Source organism: Gymnoscopelus braueri, assembly GCF_963280865.1.
Source record: "Gymnoscopelus braueri genome assembly, chromosome: 22".
Classification (NCBI taxonomy): Eukaryota; Metazoa; Chordata; class Actinopteri; order Myctophiformes; family Myctophidae; genus Gymnoscopelus; species Gymnoscopelus braueri.
This window is the reverse complement of record NC_137624.1, coordinates 465,001-492,500: the sequence shown is the minus strand read 5'-3', so window position 1 is coordinate 492,500 and position 27,500 is coordinate 465,001. Positions and strand designations below refer to the sequence as shown.

The following is a 27,500-nucleotide window of genomic DNA, read 5'->3' as shown; positions in this document are numbered from 1 at the left end:
CACTTTAGCCCTATTTTATACCTAGGCTATTTGAAAATAGCCGATCTACAAGCTCACATGCGTTGTGAGCTTGTAGATGTGATATTTTCAAACATTTTAGTACTTTCACTTTTGGTACATTTTGATACCAATACTTTTGTACGTTTACTCAAGTAAATCAATCAAGTAAATTCGGGACTTTTACTTGTAACAGTACTTCTACATTTCAGTGTTGATAGTTTTACTTAAGTAAAACATTTGAGTACTTTTTCCACCACTGAGGAATTCACATTATAGGCTACAAAAGATTAGGAAAACGTTCCTTGCCAGTAAAGAAGACATAATCTGAAGAAGTTGCATAATGGAACCACAATAGAGAGCATACATTCAATACAATAATAGAAGGTACAATATAGTGAATGTCATGATACAATGACTAGTGCATTGGTCTTCAGCAGGGGGTCCGGGACCCCTAGAGGTCCTCAGTGTTACTACAGCCACTTTTCCCCCTTTCCTTTTCTTTTCAGTGGGACATGTTGTGAGCTTGTAGAACTGCTATTTTCAGAGATTTGGTGTAGAGGGGAAAAAGAGCAGCCCAAGTAGGCTACAAGTGTATTAAATATTGAGGGTTCAAGGTTAAACGTCTGAAAATACACATAAACATGAATCCAACATACTAATATAAAAGATAACGTGTAAACATTACAACACTGATGAAAATGCTGTCATACAATGTCTATGAAGCTATGAAAAAGTTTAATCTGCCACACAATTTTATACAATATGTAGTGGACGTCCCTGCGTCATCTCTCCAGTGGAAAGTAACTAAGTACATTTACTTAAGTACTGTACTTAAGTACAATGTTGTGGTATTTGTACTTTACTTGAGTATTTCCCATTTCCAATACTTTTACTTCTACTCCACTACATCTCAGAGGCAAATATTATACTATTACTCCACTACTTTGAACATTTTGATTATTATTATTACAAAACATACATTGACCACTTCAGCCCTATACATTTTGGCCTTTTGAACATAGCCGATGTACAAGCTCACAATGCGTCGCGATGCGACGCATTGTGAGCTTGTAGATCCGCTATTTTCAAAAGATTGTTATACATTTTGAACTTGTGAAATGGGACATTCTGCACAATGAGTGCTTTTACTTTTGGTACCTTAAGTATATTTTGATGCCAATACTTTTTGTACTTTTACTCAAGTAAATTTTGATTACCGGACTTTTACTTTTAACAGAGTATTTCTACACTGCAGTATTGATACTTTTACTTAAGCAAAAATGGGAGTACTTTTTACCACCACTGCATCTCTCTCATCTATACGATATGTAGTGGGGGTCCCTGCTTCATCTCTCTCTCAGCTAAGGGGTCCTTGGCTTGAAAAAAAGACCCCTGCACTAGTAGATGGGTCTAGTATGACACTGAGATTGTATCAAAGAGGAGTATACAAATCAACTTTGGCACTTGGACTGTGATGCCACTTTGATGTTTGAACCCATAAGACCTGAGGCCGATTCTAAATGCCTTCTAAATCAGTAGCTCTCAAACGTTTTCGTGCCAAGGACCCCCAAAATGATGTGTATTTGGCCGTGGACCCCCCCCCCCCCCATCTGAAAATGTTTTGTGCCAGGGGCCCCAGAAGATTTGTGTTAAAAAATTCACTTTCAAGATTCCTAAAAAATCTTTCAAAAATAGCAGCGCGGCACTAAGTGACGCGCTGTGAGCTTGTATATTTGCTATTTTAAGTCCTAAGAGATTTCTGAAAAAAAAGAATGTTGCTATATATTTAGCCAAAATCTAAAATGACATTGACACAGATGCTTTTGCCGGTTATAATGTGGGTCGGCACCAGAAAGAGGGCTGGTGTGCGTGGCATTTCTGCAGTGATGGAAAAAGTACTCACATTTGTTACTTAAGGGCAGGTACACACTGCAGGACCTTAAAGTGGTCGGGGGGTCATCTGATCGTTAAGCATAACACGCAGGAGTATATTTCTTGAAATCGTCTCTCACATATCCTTGTGGTTTTCACACTATACGATTGATCACCGACTAGGGATCACACACTGTAGGATAGTTCACTAGGATGCTGTCCAGACCCGATACATACATTTGTTTTTATTCAAATTCATTTTAACCGACGTCTCATGAAAACGTGCACAGCTCCCGTGATATGCGCGAGACCGAGACAGGACACTATTGATTGTTGAAATTAAATCATTAATTCTCTATTTATCTGTATGTATCTCTCTCTCTCTCTCTCTCTCTCTCTCTCTGAAACAAGTCAACCAGCTTAAAAGTGCGCAATTAAACTCAGTAACAGCGTTGCCATGTCCGCTTATTATAAGCTACTTTGGGCTTGTTTTTCTGTAGAGTTGCTTGTAAATAGTGGTTGTTGCGGGTTGCGTTTTTTGGGCTTATTTGTGTAGTTGCTTATTTGGCCTTGTTTCCTTATGTTGTTTAAACCAGTGGTTTAAACAACACATAATATGTATTTGTCCGCAGACCCCCCTTCTGAAAATATGTTGTGCCATCATAGACCCAACATACAAGATTTGTGTGGATTTGGAAAATATTCCACAATTTTCTCAAGATCTTCCTTTGAAAATAGCTGCGACGCGTTGTGAGCTTGTAGATCGGCTATTTTCAAATATCCAATGTATTTGTAAATAGGTTTAAAGTGGCCTTTTCTTGGGCTTGTTTTCATAGACCTGGTTGCTTATTTCTCTCGCAACATCTGGCAACGCTGTTCAGACACAGCGTGTGTCAAACGCATGCTGCACTCACAGAGACACACACACACACACACACACACACACACACACACACATACACACACAGAGCTCGCTCTCGCTCTCTGTCTCTGTCTCTGTCTCTGTCTCTCTCTCTCTCTGTACAATTCCTCTAAAATAAACAGCCCACCAGGCTCGCTCACTCTCTCATTTTGTTTTATAATGTTAACTTAATACAGGACTGGACGGTAATATTGCGGTAGGTAGGGACTGTTTGTTGTAGTCAGATCCAGCGACGCTCCCCTAGCCACGGTGGCTGTAATGTGCTCTCATTGGCTGTAGCGTGGATCTCCTCGCAGACCCTTTCATACTGTATGATACTGTCCAATCTCCTGTCTGCGACAGGGCCGAATAACTAACCAGATAGATATTTGAAAACGGTTGCAAAGCCATCCCAGAGCGGATGATCACGGCCAGATCGTGTCGCTGTGACTTTCACACACAGCGAGCATTATCTCGCCGATCAAAGGCCGATCTGCGTCAGATCGGGAGGTTTTGTCGGCGAGCGCCAAAAAAGGTCGCAGACAGCATTATCGGACCAAATGTCCTGCAGTGTGTACCTGCCTTAAAGGAGGAGTTCACCCAAAAAATGACTTATTTTCTATCAATTGCACACCCTATGAAGCCTTGAATCCATGGATTCTTTTTTGTTTTTGTCGCATTCCTAAGCTAATAATTTGATTCCCGTCTCCTACCGGCTAATGTATCCGGTAGGAGACACAGAGTAGATTATTTGTGTCTCCTACCGGAAATACACACGGCCATCAAATTATTGTCTTAGGAATGCCACAAAAACAAAAATAAATCCATGAAATCAAGGCTTCATGGGTTGTGTAATTGATAGAAAATAAGTCATTTTTTGGGTGAACTCCTCCTTTAAGTAAAAGTGTCAATACTGCAATGTAGAAATACTCTGTTAGGGCGCGCTCCCACCGCACTTTTATTTTACCTCTGGGGCAGAATCTGCCAATGCTTTGTCAATGTAAATGCGCGGATTCACGCAAGAGCGCATCTTTCCGCCTGTTGCGCAGACCTTGCGTTTATCCACTCTACAAGACTTGTCCATTTGAAGCATATAACTGCTGGAGGCAGGAGCTGCTTTTCCCCCTCTGTCCAATCGGGTGAGTCGAAGGAGGACCGTCTCAAGACTCAGGAAGCACCATGGTGCTCAAGGAAGGCAGAAGGCGGTGCGGGCTATACGGGGAGGGTCCTGAAAGTGAGTGACAGGGGGGTCACTCCCGTTTTTTAGAATCCGCTGGCTGCAAAAAAATGCACAACCCCCGTTTAACAGCAGCCAACCATGTTTTGGTGGGAGCGCGCCCTAAGGGCACTTTTATTTTACCTCTATGGCGGAATCTGCCAATGCTTTGTCAAAATCTCCTTAAAATACCAAAAGCAGAAAGTGCTCAGGCAGAATTGAAAGTTTTCAAATGTATACAAATCTTTTGAAAATAGCGGATCTACAAGCTCACTCGCGACGCATTGTGTTGATCGGCTATTTTCAAATGGCCAAAATGTATACGTCCACTGTCAGTGGTTAATGTATGTTTTGTAATAATAATCAAAATCTGCAAAGTAACTAGTAACTAAAGTTTTCAAATAATTGTAGTGGAGTAAAAGCACAATATTTGCCTCCGAGATGTTGTGGAGTAGAAGTAAAAGGACAGAAAATTGGAAATACTCCAGTAAAGTAAAAAATACCTAAAAATTGTACTTATGTACAGTACTTGAGTAAATGTACTTAGTTACTTTACACCACTGCATTTCTGTGAACTGTGATTTGATGATGATCCAGTAGGCTATATTAAGGCTGACATGCTGCACGTAACCATCAAGACTTCCAATAGTTCTGCAAAGGCTTGACACAGTAAGTGAATGGCAAGTCAACATTATGGCCTCATTCCATTCATTCCAGACTCGAGTAGAGTTGATGCTTTATTAATCTCCAGGGAGAATGCTTGTTTTAGAACCACAGAAAAAACACAGAAGCGCTCGGGTGGCGCAGGGGTAAAGTCCCTGCCCACCACCACGGCGGTTGTGGGTTCAAATCCACCGTGGTGCATCCGGCTTTGTCGAGCGTCTACACGAACACAATTGGCCCGTGTCCTGGGGAGGGAAGCCGGGCACCTGTCAGCGGGGAGTGTTGGGCGGGAGGAGTAGCACGAAGGCTCTACATCCTCCTGGTGGGGGCTCCTCACTGGCAGGTGAGTCAGTAGGATACGACAGCAGTGGCAACACAGAAATGTGTGTGGGGAGGAATTAATTGGCATAATGACTAAATTGGGGAGAAAAAGGGGGTAACAAAAAAAATTTAATAATAATAATAATAACCACAGGAAAACATTACACACCACACACATCAAAGACAGCACAATGGAGTAGAAATTGGAGATCTCCGCCAGGCTGGGTTGCCTATCCAGGGCTGTGTCAGTCGTGGGGTGCGGCTGTCTGGACATGAGGAAGCTGTGGGGGGAATAAGCACTTTTTTGCTTTTGTGGTGAAGTAAAAGTGCTTTTGGAGGTGCGCAGTGTTGTAGTGCTGATTTGATAGCTGGTCATACGTTATTTTAATGACGTCACATGCATTAACCCATTTTGGGCGGGAACCCCTGTTTGTAACTATGCCTTTTAGGACGGTTGCTATGTACGGTATATAGCAACATACATTTGTTGTCATTTTTGGTTTTTCAGAAAACTTATGTGAGGACTTAAAAGGCGTTTTTAGAATCGGTCTCAGGTCTAAATAGGTTATCACGTGCACTCACGCTGATGTGCCGTGACTGACCTGTCACTCTTGGTTCAATAAAACCCTAAAGTCCAGTTTATAGACGACATACACAGAAATTACCGTTCACATGCGTAAGGCATCTTTATTGACAAACAAGGGAGATTCCCTCTATACTATGTGAATAAAAGAACAGCACATTAATGATATTAAAACAATACGACCTGATATATCACGAAGGCAATTCGCTCCACATCAAAGTCTGCATGCAAACAAGCGTTCGGTTGAGCGCCTGGAGAATTCTGAAGTTCTTATCTATTACATTCAGTATATCAACGCTGTGGCTATCAAGGCCTGTCTTCTGACTGCACTCTATAAAGTAAAGGTTGACGGCCTAAGGTTCCACAATGGACCATCAACCCCTCCTTGGGTACGAATTTAGTACCCACAACAACACAAGATTAAAATCTAAACAGTACTTTATAGAAATTATCCACTAGCATAACATATTGCATGTTTAAAAAAATCAGGTCCCATTTTTTTCTTTTTGAGTCATGTGAGCCGAGGAAAACCCTTTTCTTTGAAGGGGAAACTCTGAACTAGGCTGGGGCAGTCCCAAACCTACCATCTGGACATGAGCTCTTATTGGGGACAATTACATCATTTGATTCCATATTGCATTGCTAAACTTAGGGTCCCTCAGTGGGGCATTCCCACTGAGTTTTCCATTACAAGCAACTATTCTAACATGTGTATTATTATTATATATATATTTTTTTATTCTTGTAATATCTGTGCATTTTGGTTTCTTCTCCAATTCCTCTGGTTGAGGTGGTCACTTTTCCGAGCCCGGAGGAGGAGGTTCCGACAGAGCCCAAGACTAGCCCCCCCCCCCACCCATCCAGCGCCATTAACGAATGTACTTGGCACTGAATGAGCTAAGAGGCGGAGGTCCCACTCCCGAGCCCCCGGGTCCGTACCCTCCTGGGGCCTGAGACCGGAGCCCCCCGTACTATACACAGGGGCCCCAACCCCCAAGCGCCAGTCAGATCCGTACCCTCCTTGAGGTCAAAAGTCGGGGCGTAGATATCGTGCAGGGGTGTTCTTCGTCAAGTTCAGCATGGGGGCCCAGGTGGCAATATAATGTTTCTGTGGTGTGTATTGGGATTCCTCTGTATCTGCTCTCTTATCACTTGCCATGTGCGAAGGGCAACACAGCCTATATTTAATGTGCCTAAAGCTGCCAGGGAGATCGCTACGATCAGATTACGTCCCCCAACATTACTATCAGAATAAAAATTTGTTGGACAACATGGTTGTCGGGTCTTGGGATGCTCTCTCTTTTTGGTATCTCAATACTACATCTGTCTCCAAATAATACTCCATCTGATTAATACCTCCCCCATGATACTATGGTATGTTCCTGTCTGGCTGGGAGTGATATGGGTACTAGTCAAATTAATTGTGTAGTCACCCTCCTTGATATAAAAAAAAATTGGGTGGGGGTTTGGTGGTGAGTCTTTGATCTGTGTATGCAATGGACTGTATTTATACTAACTTAACTATCGTGCCTGTGTATGAGAGTGTGTGTGTGTGTGTGTGTGTGTGTGTGTGTGTGTGTCACTGTCTCTCCTTCTTTACACTTAAGTGTCTCTGTATTGGTCACTCTGCCATAAGTCTAAGCACATTAATTTAACAAAAAAAATCACTTCGACATGAAAGTTTCTACAAGTATGAACTTTAGTATGGTCACTTAACATTATACTACTGTATCTATATAATACTATACTATCTCAATATGAATATGCTATTATACTATACATATGCTATCATACTATTTCCCTCCTTGACCTGCCACCCGGCAGGGCACACAGCATAGGAATGTGCAGAGGCAGGGTGCCACCCTCCTTTACCGTGACTAAATGTAAAATGGTATCTATAACTATTCAATCAAATTGGAATTGGGTTGCACTTAAAGTTAACACGTTAGTTAATTTTCATTCACCTTTTTTTACATACACAACAACACATACCGTGCACAACATGTAATTGGAAACACAACAAAACAACTTTCCTGTGCTTTATGCACAGGTCAATTGACATTATTCTCGGGCTGTACAAAATTGTACAATTCTCTTCTGCAACCAATGACCTGTTTCAGAGAAATGGAAGGTTAACGACAGCAAAATTGTATACGTCTCTCCTGCAAGCAGTCGACCTGTTTTAGAGAAATGGAAGGTTAACGACAGCATAAACAACCTTAATCACACCTTGGTCAATCAGTGGTCACATGGTAATTGAAATAAACGTTAGGTCAATGATGAGCAAGATATTTGGATACATTTTACACCGCATGGTTGCTGATGTAAAGTATGAACTCTTTTGAAGGTAGTGTAGTTTTCAGCCAGTCCACCGCAACTGGCAACAAACTGCAAAGCAAATGTCAGCAATGTATTTAATCACTTGACCACTTAAGTCTTTCTTGCCAATCTATCAATTCTAGTGCTGCATACCTCCAATGACTGAGAACCTTGGAGTACCCAGTTCTTCCAACCCTCTACTCTGCAACCAAAACCCAGCATGTTCTCATAATGTACACCAACCGCACTGACCATTTACATAACAGGGAGATATTCTGAGCCGCACACACAAACACATAGTTTCGCTTTCGGTTAAACAAATCAAAATAGCATGACAGAAGCCACCACGTACACCACCCCGACCGTGACCCTGTCCAGAACGCACACTATCAAGAATGCGCTCTGATCAGGCCATTTTTTGTTTGATGTTAAATACATTTTAGTTAAATAAGTATAACTTTGTCAGAAATTGACTGTTTGTAACGTTTTTCAAACCGTATGAACAGCCTTATCGCAGCTACACAAAGGTAGGCTAAGGGTGTAGAGTGCTGTTAACTGCTGTCTATTGTTTCTTTAAGTACCAACAACAAAGCTGCATGCTAGGCTACTACGGTGGTCGTATGCATCATACTGCATGCAAATCAGGAACGCATCTGTGTCAAGATTTCTTTGGCTATTCAAAAATAGCAGATATACAGTAGAAGCTCATAGCGCGGCACTGAGTGCCGCGCTATGAGCTTGTAGATCTGCTATTTTTGAAAAATTGTGAAAATGATTGCAAATCTTTGAATATATATTTTTTAAAGCGAACATTTGTAAAATATGTTGTTCCAGGGACCCCCCAGAAGCAAAGGTTTGAGTTACAAATGTTCGCTTTAAAACATTATGTATTCAAAGATTTGCACACATTTTCACAATTTTTCAAAAATAGCAGATCTACAAGCTCATAGCGCGACACTCGGTGCCGCGCTATGAGCTTGTAGATCTGCTATTTTTGAATAGCCAAAGAAATCTAAAAATGACACAGATACGTTCCCGGTCTGAATGGGTTAACCCAGAGCCGTAACGAGAGTTATGACACTAGCGTTGACTCCCAATGTAAGAATGGAATGCGGAAGTGCTCTGTCTATCTCAATGAGATAGTTCAAATGTTTGGAACTATAGCTCATGGCAGCTCGCTTTGCGGCAAGATCAAAGTGTGACGTTACTCTCTCTTCTACACTCTGGGTTAACCAGACATTCACAGTCACACCGCTTGATTTGATGAAGTGGGCATGCAGTCTCTGTGGGCACTCACATGTATCTGCGGGCGCGTGCGTGTTGGTCAAAAAAGGTGGTCATACGCCGTAGCGACGCGTTAAAGACCACTACACCCCTGGAGGTGCGCTCTATGGCTCCTCAGCATGGGGTTGATTGGATGTTCTGTTTGTGATATATGGAATTTTGTGTAAGAAATAGGCCCCTTCTACTAAATTTGCAAACCAATTACAGGCAAAAACTATTTAACTGTCATTGTCAAATCATTATGACTCCTGAGAATTGTTCTGTAATAAGCAGTGACATTTGTAGCCCCCTATGGATCTAAGTGAGATTGCTTTTGGCTCTGTATTCTTTTAGCTTTGTATTCTTTCAGCTTGGCAGAAATTATTATGAAATTGTTTAAGCCCTGTCCAAACCAATGATACGCAATGTAACGAGTTGCACCTTGCGGCAACTCACATTTTTGACACACAGCTAAATTAGACATTATGACGTCATCAAGGCCTGCCAGCATAAACTTTAGTCGACTAAATCAACTTCAGATTTAGTCGACTAAAACTAGTCTAAAACTGAAACATTTCAGATGACTAAAATGTGTCTAAAACTAAGTGGTATTTTACAGTGGTGGAAAAACTACTCAAATTTTAAAAAGTAAAAGTATCAATACTGCAATATAGAAATACTCTTTTACAAGTAAAGGTTCAGAATTAACTATCTACAAGCTCACAACACGTCGCGATGTGACGCGTTGTGAGCTATTTTCAAATAACCTATGTATAAAATAGGGCTAAAGTGGTTAATATGTTTCATAATATCATATATCACATATTTATATCTGAAAAGTAACTAGTAACTATAAAGTTTTGAAATAATTGTAGTGGAGTAAAAGTACAATATTTGCCTCTGAGATGCAGTGGAGTAGAACTAAAAGTATTGGAAATTGGAAATACTCAAGTAAAGTACAAATACCTCAAAATTTTATTTAAGTACAGTACAGTAGTACAGCAGTAAATGTAGTTGTATTCAAAAGACTACGACTAAAAACAAAATCAATATTTGCTGTCTTTTGTGTGTTGGTTGCAGTCATTGACATGTTGGAGCTGGGGGAAGCTAAGCGTCTCAGCGCGGCGGTGCAGCAGCTCTCCAGAGCTCTGCAGGGGGACGGCGGGGTCTCTGACGTCTACCTGCTCACGACGTTCCGGCTGCCGCCCCGCATGGGAGGAGTTCTGCTGGGACTGTACAACAAGCAGGACCACACCAAGTACCTGGAGGTGGCCATGATGGGCAAGACTAACAAAGGTAAGCTCTTTCATTACTTTAGAACCAGCGGTTCTCAACCTGTTTCAGGCCATGACCCCCCCCCCCCAAAATAATCATAATTTAAACTGTGGACCCCACATGAAATGTTGTTTTGACTCGGTTCCACAGATAGATATTGTGAAAATATCAGCTCTACAAGCTCACATCGCCTCGTGTTGCGAGGCGTTGTGAGCTTGTAGTGCGGCTATTTTCAAATTGATATTATTTAAAAAATGTGTGCAAATCGTTGAATTTTTTTTTTTTTAATATAACATCTATAAAAATGTTGCTTCAAAAAAGATATGTATTCAAAGATTTGCACAAGATTTTTCTAAAAGTAGCAGATCTACAAGCGGCACTCAGTGCCGCGCTATGTACATCTGCTATTTTTGAATAGCCCAAAGTATGAAATAATGGTTATAGATAAAAATTTAAAATGACACAGATGCGTTCCCGGTCTTAATGGATCGGCACAATCTATTTTTATGTATTGTATCAAAAAAGGAAAGGCATAATCCTGTTTAGTTCCGACCATCTGGAAACAAGTTATCGATGGGTTGAAACAACCTTTTAAACCAGGTTTTTAGCCAGCCTGCAACTGGCAAATTGAACATTACATGTTGAATATAGACACACGTTCATGACTGGGAACGCGCGTGCACTGCACGTTCGTGAACATAGAGGCACGTTCAAGATCACGTTGAGCCGTCTGCTCCAGTCTAGAGCCAGGCAGAACTAAAATGACACGATTTCAATGTTGTTGTTGAATACATTATTCCTCTATCTATATATTTCATCACAGTGATCTACAATAGATGTGCTTCAGCAACATGAGACTGTAGACATACATTTAGAAGCAAAATATATATATAAATAAAAGTAAAGTAACAAGTAACTAGCTACTTTTAAAATTTTATAAATCACCCATTCTTGAGAATTGGGACAAAACACGTCCTACATAGAAAAGTGATCTTTATGTTAAAAATCATGAAATGTATAATAAATAATATATATACACATTTAAATCTATGGGATCTGTGTATACCCATAGTAGTATTTGTATATATGTATTTACTGTTTCTGTTGAATTTACTTGAATACATGATCTATACATAGAGATTACATGTTAATTTACCTGTCCTCGGCAAGAGGTCACAATATCACACTGTTCCAAAAACCTATCAAAAACACCACCAATTTGAAAATATATTTTTCAAATGAAAAAGAATAGTTAAAGACACATTAAACAAGAAATAACACAATTCTAAAAAAATATTTTATACAGAAATCTGCCTATCAAAGTTGTGTCCTCAGTTTCTTACAACTCCGGACTATTTAAAAAAAAACCAGTTCTAATCAGGAAATAGAGTGGTCAGCTATAAGCCTGAGGACCCCTTTCCCACCACCTGTGCATGAAGGATGCAGCAGTACATGATGTGCTCAGGTAAGTTTAACTTTTTTTGATATTTTAGACAAACAATGTTGATATCACTGATGTCACAGCTAATGCAGTACAACTCCGCCCCCTTAATATTGATAATATTAGGTATGAGCTGTGGATTGAATTTATATATGTTAGTTTTGTTCTTGCAGCAGCTAGCAACTGTGCTAACAACAAAGAGCTAGCATGTACAATATTTACTTGATATAGGGAAGAGGGCACATTTTACAACTCCGGCAGACTACAACTCCGGACGATTTTCCATTGGCCGGAGTTGTAATGTCAATGGCTGGAGTTGTAAAATCTTCCTATAACATCCTACTGTGGACATATAATATTACAATATGCTCATGATTACACATTCCAATTTTATTTGACTGTTTTACCTATGGATACATGTATACACTTGCTGATTTATTGTTTTAGTCTTTTATAGCCTACCCAACATCTTTGACTTGTAGAGCATGGACAAGCTGTAGGCTACTCTTATACTGCTTTTACTTCCCATAATTTAAATTAATTAATTATATTACATTGTGTTACATTTAAACCATGTATAAGTGTTCAAATATAAAACACATATTACAAACCATAGTACCTACATCTTGTCAAGTAATCTAAAAGAAAGGCACATCCCAGTTAAAATTATTCATACTTTGTGTTTTAGGAAAACATGGCTAAACAAAGACTGTCAGTGGAGGAGCAAGGAATATAAAAGGAAGAGAAAAGATGCGGATGTACTGGAGCAGTGGCGCGTACTTCCGGACCTTCGCCGTCTCAGCCGAAGCCAAGGTAGTCAGGTCCATCTCGAAGGGTACCGCCACGTCAACCACCAGCGCCTGACGACCCTTCACGAGTACCAGGTCCGGGATCCAGAGGACTCCCTCATGGTCACGGAACTGAACTCCGGATAGGCCCGCCAGCCGAACTCGATGGCTTTCGTGGCCAACAGCTGGCATACCCTGTTGTGTCTCCTGATCCGGCTGTTCTTGACCGATCGACAGAGACTAAGGATATGGGAAGCTCGAGCTCGAGCTCTCTTCTTCCACAACGACTGCATTCCGCGTTAAATTTGGGCCGCCCCCTTATTGAGGCTTCCCGGGTCGGTAGATGTTTGCCCGCAACTGCAGGGCAGCAATAAACTGCCTCGAGGAGAAACAGACAGAGGCGGAGTCCCCGAGCCACGAATTGCTGGTCCTGTCGCCACGGAAACACTCTATGCCGACTCCATGCACTCGGAGTGCGGCCCACTGCTCAAACTCCGCTAGCCTCCAAAGACATTGCTCCGGCCGCTCCTTCTTAGCAGCTGCAGGCGCAGGGGTAGATGCCATGGCCTCCCCGCCTTCACCACCCTCAACAGGGTCAGTCCAGCGAGGGAGGTTGTCCATGTTCCCACCTGCCCTTAGCCACCACCGCGCCAAGTTATCTGCCCCGATCACCGTGCAAGCTACTTTCCGGATAACCCTGTCCTGAGACATCCGAGTCGGAAAGCCCGTCGAGTCTGGGTAGCAGACACAACCGATCGTAGACGCAGCAAGCCTATGCCACCATCGGCGTTGTGCGAGTACAAGACCCCATTACACCCCGAAGGATGCATGTGAAGCCACGACCTCACTACGGTTCGGATGTACGTGTCCGCATCGTTCAAGGGTGAGGGACTGATGCCAGTATGTTCCGCACCGAAAAGAACCCTCGGAAGGGCAAAACGATTCAAAAGCTCAAGTCTGACTCGAGGGTCAAGAGGGGCTCTGCCGATCCTGTCACACCATAGGGCGATCGAGGCTTTTAGGTCCGGGGAAGTCAAGCCGCCTAGTGGACTCACCCTGAGGCTGAGATACTTCTCATAACCCGCAGGTTCGATCAGGTGCAACCTCTCACCATCCAGGCTCCACTCGACGTTCTGGTTGTAGGTGAGGCGGCCGTCCTTCTTCTCGATAAAGAACCCATGGCACTTACCGGTGTTAACTTGCATGCCGGTAAGTTGGCAGAATGCCCCCAAAATGAGCAGATTTTGTCGCATACCCGCCCTTGAGTCGCTCAGCAGCGCGATGTCATCGGCGAAAGCCATTGTAACCAAGGAGCATTCCCCGGAGGAGGAGAAACCCCTCCCTTTGCGTTCGAGAGCGTGGATTAGTGGATCCACCGCTAGGTTGAACAGTAGAAGAGACGGGGAATCACCCTGTTTCACACCCACTTTCATTTTAACGTCTGGTGTTGTCCCTTCCCCGCACCTGACCCTCGTGACACATCCCTCGTAGCCCGCGAAGATTACATTGATCATGTGCCGGTCGAGGCCCCGCCCTTCCAGTGCCGCCCTCAGGTGTTCATGGGAGACAGTGTCAAACGCCTTAGAGAAATCTATGAAGACCACGCCCAGCGGTTTGCCTTGCCCCTTGCTAATCTTCATCGCTGCGTCGAGCAGCATCAGATTTTCAGAGCAGCCAGAAGAGGGTATGAACCCCCACTGGCGGTGATGTATGGGGCAGGCTTCTCTCAACCTCCTGTCTAGGATACGAGAGAAAATTCCAACGACTAAACAGCCGATGGTAATGGGGCGCCAGTTCCCTGGTAGGTCTAATTTGGCCGGATCATCAGATTTCGGTATAAGGGTTATACGGCACTGCTTCATGCTCTGGGGTACGTGACCCACGACCAGCCAAGACGAGTAGATGTGCGCGAGTCGCGACCGCCCCAGGCTACTGATTAGACCCAGGGCCCTAGCCTCAATTTGCTCCGGAGAACAATCCTCCACCTTCAATGAGAGGTTGGATCCCCCTCCCAGCTTAACCCCATCGGCTCCACCAGCTTCTACAATATCCCGAAGGTACTGCTTCATTAGCGACGGTGGGGATGGGACTGCGTCCAGGCTTTTTAGCTCTAGGATGAGTGTTTCATCATCCGACGCTGCCGGCAGGTTGAGACCGCCTCTCGCACGATCGATCTTATCAAGGCTCTGCGCCTTACCCTTCGCCTGTTCCGCCGTTCGGCCGCGCCCCCAGGTCTTTAGCAATGGACTTCCAAGACCAGGTGTCTCTAGGACGCCGGCGCAGAACTAGCAGTTTGTTGACCTCCTCCTCAGACCATTGACATTTCCTCATCCGCCCGACTGCCTGCTTCTGCCTCACTTCCGGGTTCTCTCTTGGCATGTTTAACTATCTAGTTAGAATTAGTTAGATAGTGATCTATAGCCTGAATGGCGATTATATTTTTATGTGTTTTGTTTTTGTTGGGGCAGGCACCGGGATGTTCTCTCCCTGCGCTGAGGAATGTTTGACCAATATGTGGGGGGTTTTCAGAATATAGTTGTTTTTTATTCAATCTACTTTATATATAGAAGTTCTTGGTATTTTTTCAATAAAAGCAGATAGCCTATGGCACACAGCATGTTGGATATAAATGTTGTTTTTATTGAATTGGGTTAAAGTATTTTTAAACTGAGTTTTTTTTTAACTCCATTAGAGATTTACAACTCCGGCAGAGAGATACACAACTCCGGCACAAATTTCCAACTCCGGCCTATGTATGTTTTTCTTAATTTTCAAAAGCTTTGTTAACTGAATGTCAGAATTATAGTCTTTATCTATTAAGGTTATTAGTGATATACATCTGATTGATTGATTTATTAAAATAAACAATTTTTTATTGTCTTAATATTAAAATCAAAGGTAAGAAATTAAGGGATTTCAGAGTTGGGTTTTTCAGACTAGTGTGAAATTTGTATTGAAGTGTATATATTGAATGTTCTTACACATTAAGGCAACTGAACATTAGTATTACCTGTCTGAGAACTTATAATCCTTGCTGGAGTGGAAAAAATACTATTAACATATTTTTTTTGTATTTCGGCCGGAGTTGTAAAAAATGAAGTTATGATGTGAATAATGTGTATTTTAAGAAAATGTGTTTTTATGAATTACCTGCACCTTTACATGGATTGATAGCTTAGACCCTTCTCTACAAATATATCAATTTGAAAATAGGGTAGAACAAAGATTATAAAGTTCAACTTTCAAACCTGTTTTGTCCCAATTCTCAAGAATGGGTGAACTACTAAAGTAAGTAGTTGCTTTTTGAGAGCAGTAACTAGTAACTATAACTACTATAACTACTTCTCCAACACTGGTTATGACACTGTGAGAGTTGTTTTGGAGTTTATATTGTTATTTTATATAGTTTTAGTTTGGTCTCCTACCGCAGCGGTGTCATAAAATATCGAATTATTGGCTCAGGAATGTGACAAAAAAAACTCCATGAATCCATGGATGGCTTCATCGGGTGAAGCATTTCTTTAAATATCTTTGCTGAAAATAGCCAATCAACGAGCCGTGTTGTGAGCTCGTTGATTGGCAATTTGTTTGATTAGAATACGAATGCTGGTGTTTAACTTGATGACCACTTCAGCCATTTTCAACCTAATTTAATAATAATGCTCATGATAAGATGCTACCATTATGTTAGCCCTAGAATGTCTGTGATCTTACATACATTTCATGTATTCCAAATACACAGTCATAGATCACCCTCGTCGACGCGCTGTGTAGTGACGATATGCGCGGCCGTAAAAGTGCTCTAAACTCCGTCTGTACTCACCCAATAATTAATTCCTAAGACTTGGAGTCATATTTTGTCCTCTAGTTTCATATCCATTTGAAAGTTCTGCCAGAAAATGTGTGTTTAGTCAAATATCTCCACTTTTCCACGAGCTGCACACGGACGACTTTCTGTACGGGCGAGGGGCACGGACTTGAGTGAAGGACCGACATCCTCTTGTCATCACAAACGTCATAACAAATTGACACAGGGAAGCACAAACGAATGGGGAACACAATTGACAGGTGCTTGTGATTGGTGCGGGGTAATGAATCACTCCATCTGCCAATTGTGTGTCCCAAACATTTGTGCGTCCTAAAGGAAGTTTACATATATAGTCCTGCACTCATTCCAGGCCCCTCGCCCCCATACAGAAAGTCGTCCGTGTGCAGCTCGTGGAAAAGTGGAGATATTTGACTAAACACACGTTTTCTGGCAGAACTTTCAAATGGATATGAAACTAGAGGACAAAATATGACTCCAAGTCTTAGGAATTAATTATTGGGTGAGTACAGACGGAGTTTAGAGCACTTTTACGGCCGCGCATATCGTCACTACGCAGCGCGTCGACGAGGGTGATCTATGACTGTGTATTTGGAATACATGAAATGTATGTAAGATCACAGACATTCTAGGGCTACCATTATGTCTACTCACCATTGTCTCAGGGGAGGGCTGTGGACAGTTCAGATAAGGGTCCTTAACATGAGAATCAATGGCCTACAGTACTTGTGTTAAAGGGACACTTCACCGACCAGATCTTATTTTAATGAAGTTTAGGACTCAAGAAACAAGATCCTGGGTTTTTTGTGTATAATCTGTGTTTTTAGATATCTAGTAATCTTCGAATACATCGTGACGTTATTTACGTCACGAGAGATTGGTCTCATTCCTTCCATTCCATAGAAAGAAGAGGGGGGGGGGGAGAAGAAGAGGGGGTGGGGGGCAAGTGGGAAGGAGATCAAAACAAGAGAGCAACAGAAGGCCAGACAAGTTATCTACATATTTACAAAGTACCTGAGATAATAATAATAAAAAAAAAAAAAAACTAAGGTGCCTGAGCATCGCAGCAATGTATGTATACTGTGCATGTTATACTTATACTGTGCATGATATACATATGGACGTTAAGGTGCTTAGAGGAAAAGAGCACAATAAAAAGACAACAAAAAAAAAGTCAGTGCGTTATACATGGGATTAAGGTGCAAAAGGTCAGTGCGTGTCCACCTAGGGTGGACTGACCCTAGTATAATCCGCAAGTAGCTCCATGAGGGAGTGCAACAAAAAGTCATTTGTACCTGGTGTAGTCCACAGGTGTGTCCGAGGGGGAGCTAAGTCCAAGTCATTGTCCCTGGTATAATCCACAGGTGTGTTCAGGAAGAGCCAGAAAAGTCTGCACCGCCTGTTGTCAGGCTGCTGAACAAGGCCCATGCCTCATTCAGGCTTATGCCCCATTCAGCATTCTGACAGCAGCCGGATTAAAACTGCACCAGTACCTGGTGGTGGAACTCTTGATACTGCGGTAGAGCCCCTTGCCCGGTCGCGGTCGTTGTAGGGGTTTGAACAGTCTGTGACTTGGGTGGTGCTTGTCCTTGATGATGCGCTTGGCTTTGACCACGCACCGCTTTTTGTACAGTTCCTGGAGCGCTGGGGAGCTCGATTCCCATTATCCGCTCTGCCGATCGCACTACTCGCTGTAGGCTGATCTTTTCTCGGGCAGTGCAGGTCCCGTACCAGGCCGTGACACAGCCTGTTAGGATGCCTTCAACAGAACTGTTGTAATACAGCCTGAGGATGCGATGTCCTACTCCGAGCTTCTTCAGGCGGCGGAGCCAGTACAGTCGCTGCTGAGCCTTTTTCCTCACGTGTGTGGTGTGCGTCTCCCATTTGAGATCCTCCTCGATGTGTACTCCGAGGAACTTGAACTCGCTGACCCTTTCCACTGCAGCACCGTCGATGAGGATGGGCGCATGGTCTCTCCGCGGCCTCCTGAAGTCCACGATCAGTTCTTTGGTCTTGTCGACGTTAGGAGAGAGGTTGTTCTCCCGGCACCAGAGTGCCGGTGAGTTGATCTCCTCTCTATAGTCAGACTCGTCGTTGTTGACGATTCGGCCTATCACTGTCGTGTCGTCCGCGTACTTTATGATGGTGTTGGAGACATGTGTGGCTATGCAGTCATACGTGTACAGGGAGTAGAGGAGAGGGCTCAGCACGCATCCCTGTGGTGCTCCGGTGTTGAGGGTCAGGGGGTCGGATGTGATGCTGCCCATTCTCACCACCTGATGTCGGTTGGACAAGAAGTCCTGTATCCAGTCGCACATGCTTGGGTATAGCCCTAGGTCTCTGAGCTTTTTGTCAAGTATTGCTGGGACAATGGTGTTGAATGCTGAGCTGTAGTCCACGAACAGCATACGTACATATTTGTCCTTCAGCAGCTTGTTGTCCATGTGCGAGAGGACGGTGTGGAGAGCCATGGCAATAGCGTCGTCGGTGGATCTGTTTTTGCGGTATGCATACTGCCACGGATCCAGCGAGGCAGGTAGCGTGGAGCTGATGTATTCACTCACCAGTTTCTCGAAGCACTTGCTGACGATCGGGGTGAGAGCGACAGGTCTCCAGTCGTTCAGGCATGTCACTTTGGCCTTTTTGGGAATGGGCACAATGGTTGACATTTTGAACCCTGCAGGGACCACAGCCTGGGAGAGGGAGAGGTTAAAGATGTCAGCGAAGACACCCGCCAGCTGGTCTGCACATGCCTTAAGGACCCGGCCTGGAATCCCATCAGGTCCGGCTGCCTTGTGGATGTTGACCCGTGCGAAGGCTGTACGCACTTCTCTCTCCGAGATGGTTAGAGGGTTCTCCTCTGCTGGTGCTGCTGATGGCCCCGCTTGGCTGCCGCGGTTGGGGCTGATCTCAAACCGGCCGTAGAAAGTGTTCAGTTCGTTGGGGAGGGAGGCAGGCGGGTTCACCTCGCTTCTGGTTCTTGTTTTGCAGTCTGTCAAGGTGTGTACCGCCTGCCATGTGCTCCTGATGTCGCAATTGCTGAGTTTGTCTTGCATATTTTTTTGTGTAGGCCTTTTTCGCCTTCCTAATGGCGCTGTTTAGGGCCGCGCGCGTCGTGTTGCGCGTTTCCACGTCGCCAGATTTGAAACCAGCATCCCGTTCATGCAGATGTGCACGTACTCCGCTGTCCATCCATGGTTTCTGATTGGGATAGATCCGAACTGTCTTTTTTGGGACTATGTCATCTATGCACTTACTGATAAAGCCAGTGACTGAGTCTGAGAGTTCGTTGATGTTATTCCCAGCGGCGTTCTTAAACATCCCCCAGTCAGTCTGGTAGAAGCAGGATTGTAGCATAGCGTCTGTGTCCTCAGACCAGATTCGGATTTCCTTCTCAACGACCGGCTCCCTTTTTAGCCTCTGTTTGTAGGCAGGTAGCAGCTGGATGGCGTAGTGGTCAGAGCTTCCTAGCGGTGGGCGGCGGAGAGCTTTGTATCCATCCTTGAAGGGCGTGTAGCAGTGGTCAAGAATATTGTCACCACGGGTACTGCAGGTGACATGCTGGTGGAATTTGGGAAAGACCTTTTTTAAGTCTGTCCGGTTGAAGTCGCCTAGCCAGATGACTGCGCAGTCCGGGTGGCGATTTTCTTGTGCACTGATCGCCTGGTGTAATTCCCTCATAGCTGTGTCCTTATTAGCTCCAGGATGAACGTAAACAACGGCTACAATCACAATGCTGAAGTCGCGTGGTAGGTAGAAAGGACGGCAGGCTATGATTAAAAGTTCAAGGTCTGGAGAGCAGTGGCTATCTAGGATTTTAACATCTTTGCACCCGTTGTTGTTGATCAAGGCACAAACTCCCCCCCCACGTTGCTTACCGCTTAGTACAGGGTCTCTGTCTTTCCTATACACGGTGAAACCAGGGGGAGTGATGGAAGAATCAGATGCTAACTCCGTTAGCCACGTCTCTGTTAGCACAACAATAGACGTGTTCCTTGTCTCGGTGTTGTATTTAACGCGCGCCAGTAAGTCGTCCATAGTGGTCACTGTTCTTGATTCACACAGAGATCTAACGTTCGCTAGCAGGATTGAAGGCAGTGCAGGTTTATATCCACGTTTTGTTGTTCTTACGAGGAGACCCGCTCTTGTCCCTCGTCGACCTGGTCGTCTTTTTCGCCGCCTCGGGTTTGTTCCAGCTGGAACAAAGGGAAGTCTCCCCCCACCCATCCGAGTGGAAGGTTTTCGGCAAAAAAGTCCGGAATTCTGTGTGTAATCGCTGTGCTGATGTCCATAAGTGCTTGTCTGTCATAACTCCTTAGACACCTGACGGTGTAGGGAAAAAAGAGAAGGCTAAAAAATACTAAAAGGACGAAAAAACGTTGCGACGCTCCGGAGCGTGTACGGATGCAGCCTTTCTTCATGGCGCTCCCAGTCTTGAGTTATCTTCTGATAGTTGTACTTGAATGTTGACATGAAATAATAATCCTGTATAGTGTTTCATGCGCAAGCGTGAAAAAAAAATACAGCGTGGAGTGGCAGCGCTGGTAAACAAACACCGTCGCGAAAGGCTAGGATCATAATACCAAGGATTCGACAGTGATGTCACTACTATGCGACACGGAAGTAGAACTGCATAAAGATACCAAGGATTTGTCAGTGATATGACATCACTAACGAATCCTTGGACATATATGTAACTAGATGAACGTGTGCGAGGTACAAGTTCTTCAGCCAGTGTTGCCAGATATTGTGAGAGAAATAAGCAACCAGGTCTATGAAAACAAGCCCAAAAGAAGATAACTAGGCCAAGAGCACTTTACCTAGACATGGGATATTATATATTTGAAAATTGCAGATCTACAAGCTCACAACGCTTCACGACCCATTGTGAGCTTGTAGATCTGCTATTTACAAAAAAATCTTGAGGGGGAAAAAGTGCAAAATGTGGAATATTTTTGACACATATTTGTTAGGGGCTCCCTGGCACAAATTATAATTTCAGATGGGGGTCTGTGGAAAAATACATGAACATGTTTGAGAACCACTGGTTTAAACAACAATCAAAACATTTGGAAACAAGCCCAAATATCAACTACATTTTAGAAAGAAGCCGCTTATAATAAGCAGACATGGCAACACTGGCATGCTGTTTGGATGTTATTGTTGGAGATCACACCCACATGCAACCTCCCCTGCCACAAGGAGGTGCAGTGCACCAAAGCATTATGGTCATTGTAGTAATGCAGCAGTCCAGTCAAACCCTAGTCAAACACACAGATTTCATTATTTTTCTGGCCATAGGGTGCAAATTTTAAATTGTGCTACTGTTATCTACTACAAATACTATTACCATTGAGTGATTGCAGTTTCTTCCAGGGGTGAAATGCTCCTTTAATGTAGTTAAGCCCTGTTCAGACTGGGAGCCCAAATCCAGCCCAATTCAATTTGTGGCCTATCTATATATCCTTAGCCCTGAATAAAATCAATCCCACTCTAATCTGGATAGGAAATCAGATTTGGGCTGGATTCGGGCTGCCTGTGTGAACAGGACCTCCATGACAAATCATGGCTCCACAAGCATTCTAATTGGACATAGCAATTTTTTTTCACCGCCTGGCCTTCCTTCAGGGTTGTAAGTGACATCCGTCATGTGTCACCTGCACCTCCATGTTATTAGCATGAATTTAAACTGTATATTTAGATTTTCAATATGTTTGTGTAGGCCGTTGCTTTTGTTGCACTGTTGTTTTGTCCAGCTGTTTGAGTGTTGAATGTGTAATGGACCACAATGGAAAAAAGCCTCTGGCTTTTTTTGTGTCACCCATTTGGTGTGTTATTTTTTAGAAATTGTCAGTTGTCAATTGTAGTGGTGTCAGTATATGTACTCAAGTACTGTACTTAAGTACAATTTTGAGGTATTTGTACTTTATTTGAGTATTTCCAATTTCCTATTATTTTACTTATACTCCTCCACATCTCAGAGGCAAATATCGTACTTTTACTCTTCTACAATTATTTAAAAACTTTAGTTACTAGTTACTTAGTAGATTTTGATTATTATTACAAAACTTACATTACAGCCCTATACATTTCGGCCATTTGAAAATAGCCGATCTACAAGCTCACAATGCGTCGCGAATCGCGATGCGACGCATTGTGAGCTTGTAGATCTGCTATTTTCAAAAGATTTGGATACATTTGAAAATGGGACATTCTGCATAATGAGTACTTTTACTTTTGGTACTTTAAGTACATTTTGATGCCAATAGTACATTTTGAATTCCGGACTTTAACTTGTAACAGAGTATTTCTATATTGCAGTATTGATACTTTTACTTAAGTAAAAAAATTGAGTACTTTTTCCACCACTGTAAATTGTCAAGTATTCAATTAAATTCAATCAATCAATCAATCCATTTTCAGTTCTTGTGCGGTACGTGCGTCCGGACGGGAAGCTGCACAGTGTCAACCTGCAGGTTCCTGGCTCTTCGGACGGTCGCAGTCACTCAGTGATCCTCCGTGTGGGAGGGCTGGACTCACAGCAGCTGCTGCTAGAGCTGCACGTCAACTGTAGGCTGGCCGACTCCTCACACAACCTGCCTCCACTGGTCAACATGCCCGCTGACACACACACTGTGGACGTCAGGACCGGCCACAAGACCTACGCCAGGCTCCAGGTAATGCATGTGTGTGTGTGTGTGTGTCTGTCTGTCTGTCTGTCTGTCTGTCTGTCGAATAGAATTACTTTATTATCCCCACAGGGCAGGCACTCCCATCAGCAAAGAATAACACAAAAGGGAATAAATATAGTATAAAACATATTATATTTAAATTAGCTACTGGGACGACGGCCACGTCACTCTGACTCAGACATAACCATAAACAAACGCGATACTCCCATATATAGGCAGGACCACGGCCACATCACTCTGGTCTTCTCCCTTCCCTCTCGGGTGGGGACCAGGACCCCCTTCGAGGAGGTTACGGAGGTATCATGGTTGCTCGGTCTATTGCTGACGGAGCTGGCGCGGGCTGATGGCCAGGCCGTCAGTCGTCACTGCCGTCGTCACTACCTCCAGAAGCCCCTCATGGAACTCCCCCTTACGCCAAGTGTTACCTTTGGGCCGGGGATGGGGGCCATGCTGCAGCAGGCCAAGGACCTGGGTGAAGTCATGGAGACTTTCCGGCAGTTCATGCCTCCGCGTGCCGGGCCTGCTCCTCTGGGATCCTAGCAGTCGCAGGCATCCTGGCAGCCACGGGCCTCCCGACTGGTCTTCAGCAGCGGCTCAGTCGGCCCATTCTCCGAGGCAACAGCAGGGTGGCCGGGGGAGGGGGTTCCAGCAGCGCCGGAACAGGGGCCCCTCTGCTGGTCGTGGCCGTCCTGAGGCTAGGGGGGATGGCCCCGAGCACTAGGCCTGATTGACCACCGGCCAGCGTCGGCCGCTTCTCCCAGGCCCAAAGGACACGAGGTGATAAGGTGGGCCAGTTAGGGATTTGAGGCAGTCACAGAGCCCCCCCTAGCCGTGGCACGCCCCGTACACGGATTAATCTGGTAATCTACCTCAGATGCCTCCGCCCTCCGCGGAGAGATATATCATATTGGAGTGATCCAATCGCGCACATAACCTACGTAACCATCGTTCTCACTCCTGTTTGGATAAAAAAAAGGAGACTCCTGTTACTGAGCAAGCAAGCACTCTATAGCAATGATTACTATCACAATATAAAGAGTGTTACAGTATGTAACACTTATTAAAAAAAAAAAATGTCTGTCTGTCTGTCTGTCAGTTATTCATAACCAAAAGCTATGTCATTCTTATGGCTGTGTGTGTGTGTGTGTGTGTGTGTGTGTGTGTGTGTGTGTGTGTGTGTGTGTGTGTGTGTGCGCGCGCGTGTATGTGTATTGTGTATGTGTGTGTGTGTGTGTGTGTGTGTGTGTGTGTGTGTGTGTGTGTGTGTGTGTGTATGTGTATGTGTATGTGTATGTGTGTGTGTGTGTGTGCGTGTGCGTGTGCGTGTGTGTGTGTGTGTGTGTATTCCAGGGTAAAGTGGACACATTGAAGCTGGTTATTGGAGGCTCAGTATCCAGCGCAGGACTCCTGACTGACTGTCCCTTTCAAGGAGACACGTCACAACACAACTCAGGTCACCATCCACATACTTTATAGATCTAATGACTTGGCCTACATACTGTATTGGTTCTCAAACTTTTTCATGTCAAGGACCCCCAAATTATATGTTTGTGGCCACAGACCCACATCTGAAAATATACTTAAAGTACAAGGGTTTTTTATCAAAATGTGTCAAAGCTTTTTTGTTATTGTTGAAAATAGCAGATCTACAAAGCTGTGTTACATTGTGACATGTTGTGAGCTTGCATATCTGCAATTTTTGTATGAACTTGGTTAATGCATGTTTTGCAACAATGCATGTCAAATACAATACAATACAACAATGCATGTCAAATACTTGTAGTGGACTGACAAGTACTATTTGCCTCTGAGATGTAGTGGAGCAAAAGTATAAATTATCAAACAATGTAAACGCTCAAGTAAATAAATGTACCTGAAAATTGTACTTAAGTAGGCTACAGTACTTGAGGCTTTGCCTTCAAACACTAAGCTCTGGCTCCCTCTAGTGTAATAATATATTCATTGTCACAGTTGAGTCTTGGTCTGAGTTGCTTCATCTGTAAGATCATTGGTGTAAAAAGTACTCCCATGTTTTACTTAAGTAAAAGTATCAATACTGCAATGTAGAAATACTCCGTTAAAGACCTGAGTTCAAAATGTTACTTGAGGAAAAGTGCAACATTTTACTATTATTGGCATCAAAATATACTTAATGTTCCAAAAGTAAAAGTACTAACATGTTTGAAAATAGCAGATCTACTGTACAAGTTCACAACGCGTCGCAACGTAGATCGGCTATTTTCAAATAGCCTTCTGTATGAAAAAGGGCTAAAGTGGTTAATGTATGTTTCATAATATCATAATTTATGTCTGAAAAATTAATAATAATTAAGTACAATATTTGCCTCTGAGATGTAGTGGAGTAGAAGTAAAAGTACTGAAAACTGGAAATACTCAAGTAAAGTAACAATACGTCAAGATTGTACTACAGTACTTGAGTAAATGTACTTAGTTACTTTACACCACTGTGTAAGAGCACCACAGCTTGGTGTAAACAGCTTAGTAAACACCTTAGTAAAGGTTGAGTAATGACACAATAGGTATGTTAGTGAGACTGAATATATGTGTTTATAATGCTATTATAAACGTTTATTTTATTTATACTTTCTTAAGCAGTAACAGTTTATACTGTTAACAAGGTTCATCGAAGCCCTTATAACGGTCTTAAATTCTAACAACAAAATGTTTACAATGATATTATTTTATTAAGATATTTAATAATGCCTTTTTAACTGTTTATTAATGCTCATTACAAGGATGACCGTAATGTAAGCATAAAGTTCTAGCAAATAGGCCAATTATTGTGAAAGTAACCAATAATAATATTATCATGTGTCCAAGACCATTATGCCACAATGTCAATAATGCCAGTTTTATGGATTCAGAATGTGATTCAATGTACTCGAACTGGTCTTTGTATTATGTTTTTTACTGTCAGTGCCATATTTATTCACACATAAATATGGCTAGTGTTCGAAGCATCATTTATGTATCTGCTATAACAAGGGTCTTCAACGTTTTCAGTCCAAGAACCCCTTAGCTGAAGCAGGGACCCCCACTACATATTGTATAAAAAGTCAATTAATGCTTTTTGTTTGTTTTCAACATTATCTTTTCTATTAATATTTTGGATTCATGTTAATGTGTATTTTCAAATATTTAACCTCCTAAACCCTCATTGCATATTAAACTTGACCTTTGGCTCTGTACTTGGTCTGCTCTTTTCCCCCCTCGACACCAAAAACCAAAAACTTTGCTGAAAAACAACACAAAAAGCTGATCTACAAGCTCAAAATGAGCCACAGCGCAACCCATTGTGAGCTTGTAGATCGGCTATTTTCGGTGAATGTTCCCCCCAGAATAGGGATGCTATGGGTGCTATATGCTATATTCAAATGGTTAATGTAAAAAATGATAAAGTTCCTATCGCACAAAGATTTGGTGGCCCCCCTGTATTAACTCCGAAGACCCCCTAGGGGTGCCGGACCCCCTGTTGAAGACCCATATGTTATAGTATAATATGTTAAGTATAATAAGTGATCATTTGTGTTTTTGTGTTGTCTCAGTCAGTGCAGACGTGAGCAGCATTCTGGGTGAGTAGCAGGACTGAATATTTCTGTTAGGGCACGGTCACACAGCACTTTTATTTTACCTATGGGGCGGAATCTGTCAATGCTTTGTCAATGCAAATGCATGGATTCATGGTCTTGTGCATCTTTCTTGCGAATCCACACATTTGCATTGACAAAGCATTGGCAGATTCCGCCCCGTAAGTAAAATAAATGTGCGGTGTGACCGTGCATGCCCTTAAGTTGGTTTTGCACAACTCACATGGTCTGTTTCTTATCAACTGCAACTCGTCACTGTCAGGTGGAAACCTTGTATGTCCAAAACTGACAGGAAGTTCAGAAAAAAATACCTTTGTTCCAATGGATCCAGTATAGTTATTTAGTCACAAGCTCTTGTTAATACTTTTCATTGGTTCAATATTTTTAAACCGAGACTTGCACTCTCACTTTCGACGATTAAAACAAAATATACAAGCTTTCACACCACATGGTTTGAGTTTGTACATCGGCAATTTCCGTAGCATTTTTGGAACATTGTTGTACGACGATAGGGCTTTAATTTATGAAACAAAAACCAAAAATGTTGAAATATGGAGATACAAGATTTCTGACCAACAAAAACAAACTGCAACTTCAGTGTGTGTGTGTGTGTGTGTGTGTGTGTGTGTGTGTGTGTGTGTGTGTGTGAGAATATGTGGGTGAATTAGGGATGTTTTTTTTTCTTTACGGTCAGCATAGAGTGCTGTTGACTAATTTCACAGTTTCCCAAGT

The 27,500-nt window shown here is 43.1% G+C and overlaps 1 protein-coding gene across 1 annotated transcript in view; it reads left to right on the top strand.

The window, feature by feature from the left end:
- LOC308078268 (thrombospondin-3b-like) overlaps window positions 1-27,500 on the top strand; it is a gene marked incomplete at its 5' end in the record, with an annotated part of 95,952 nt that overhangs the window by 8,128 nt on the left and 60,324 nt on the right. The window contains 4 exons of the mRNA XM_080419390.1: window positions 10,219-10,434; window positions 22,892-23,145; window positions 24,511-24,613; window positions 26,727-26,753. Coding sequence (XP_080275516.1) covers window positions 10,219-10,434; window positions 22,892-23,145; window positions 24,511-24,613; window positions 26,727-26,753 — 600 coding nt within the window. The remainder of the gene's footprint in view (window positions 1-10,218; window positions 10,435-22,891; window positions 23,146-24,510; window positions 24,614-26,726; window positions 26,754-27,500) is intronic.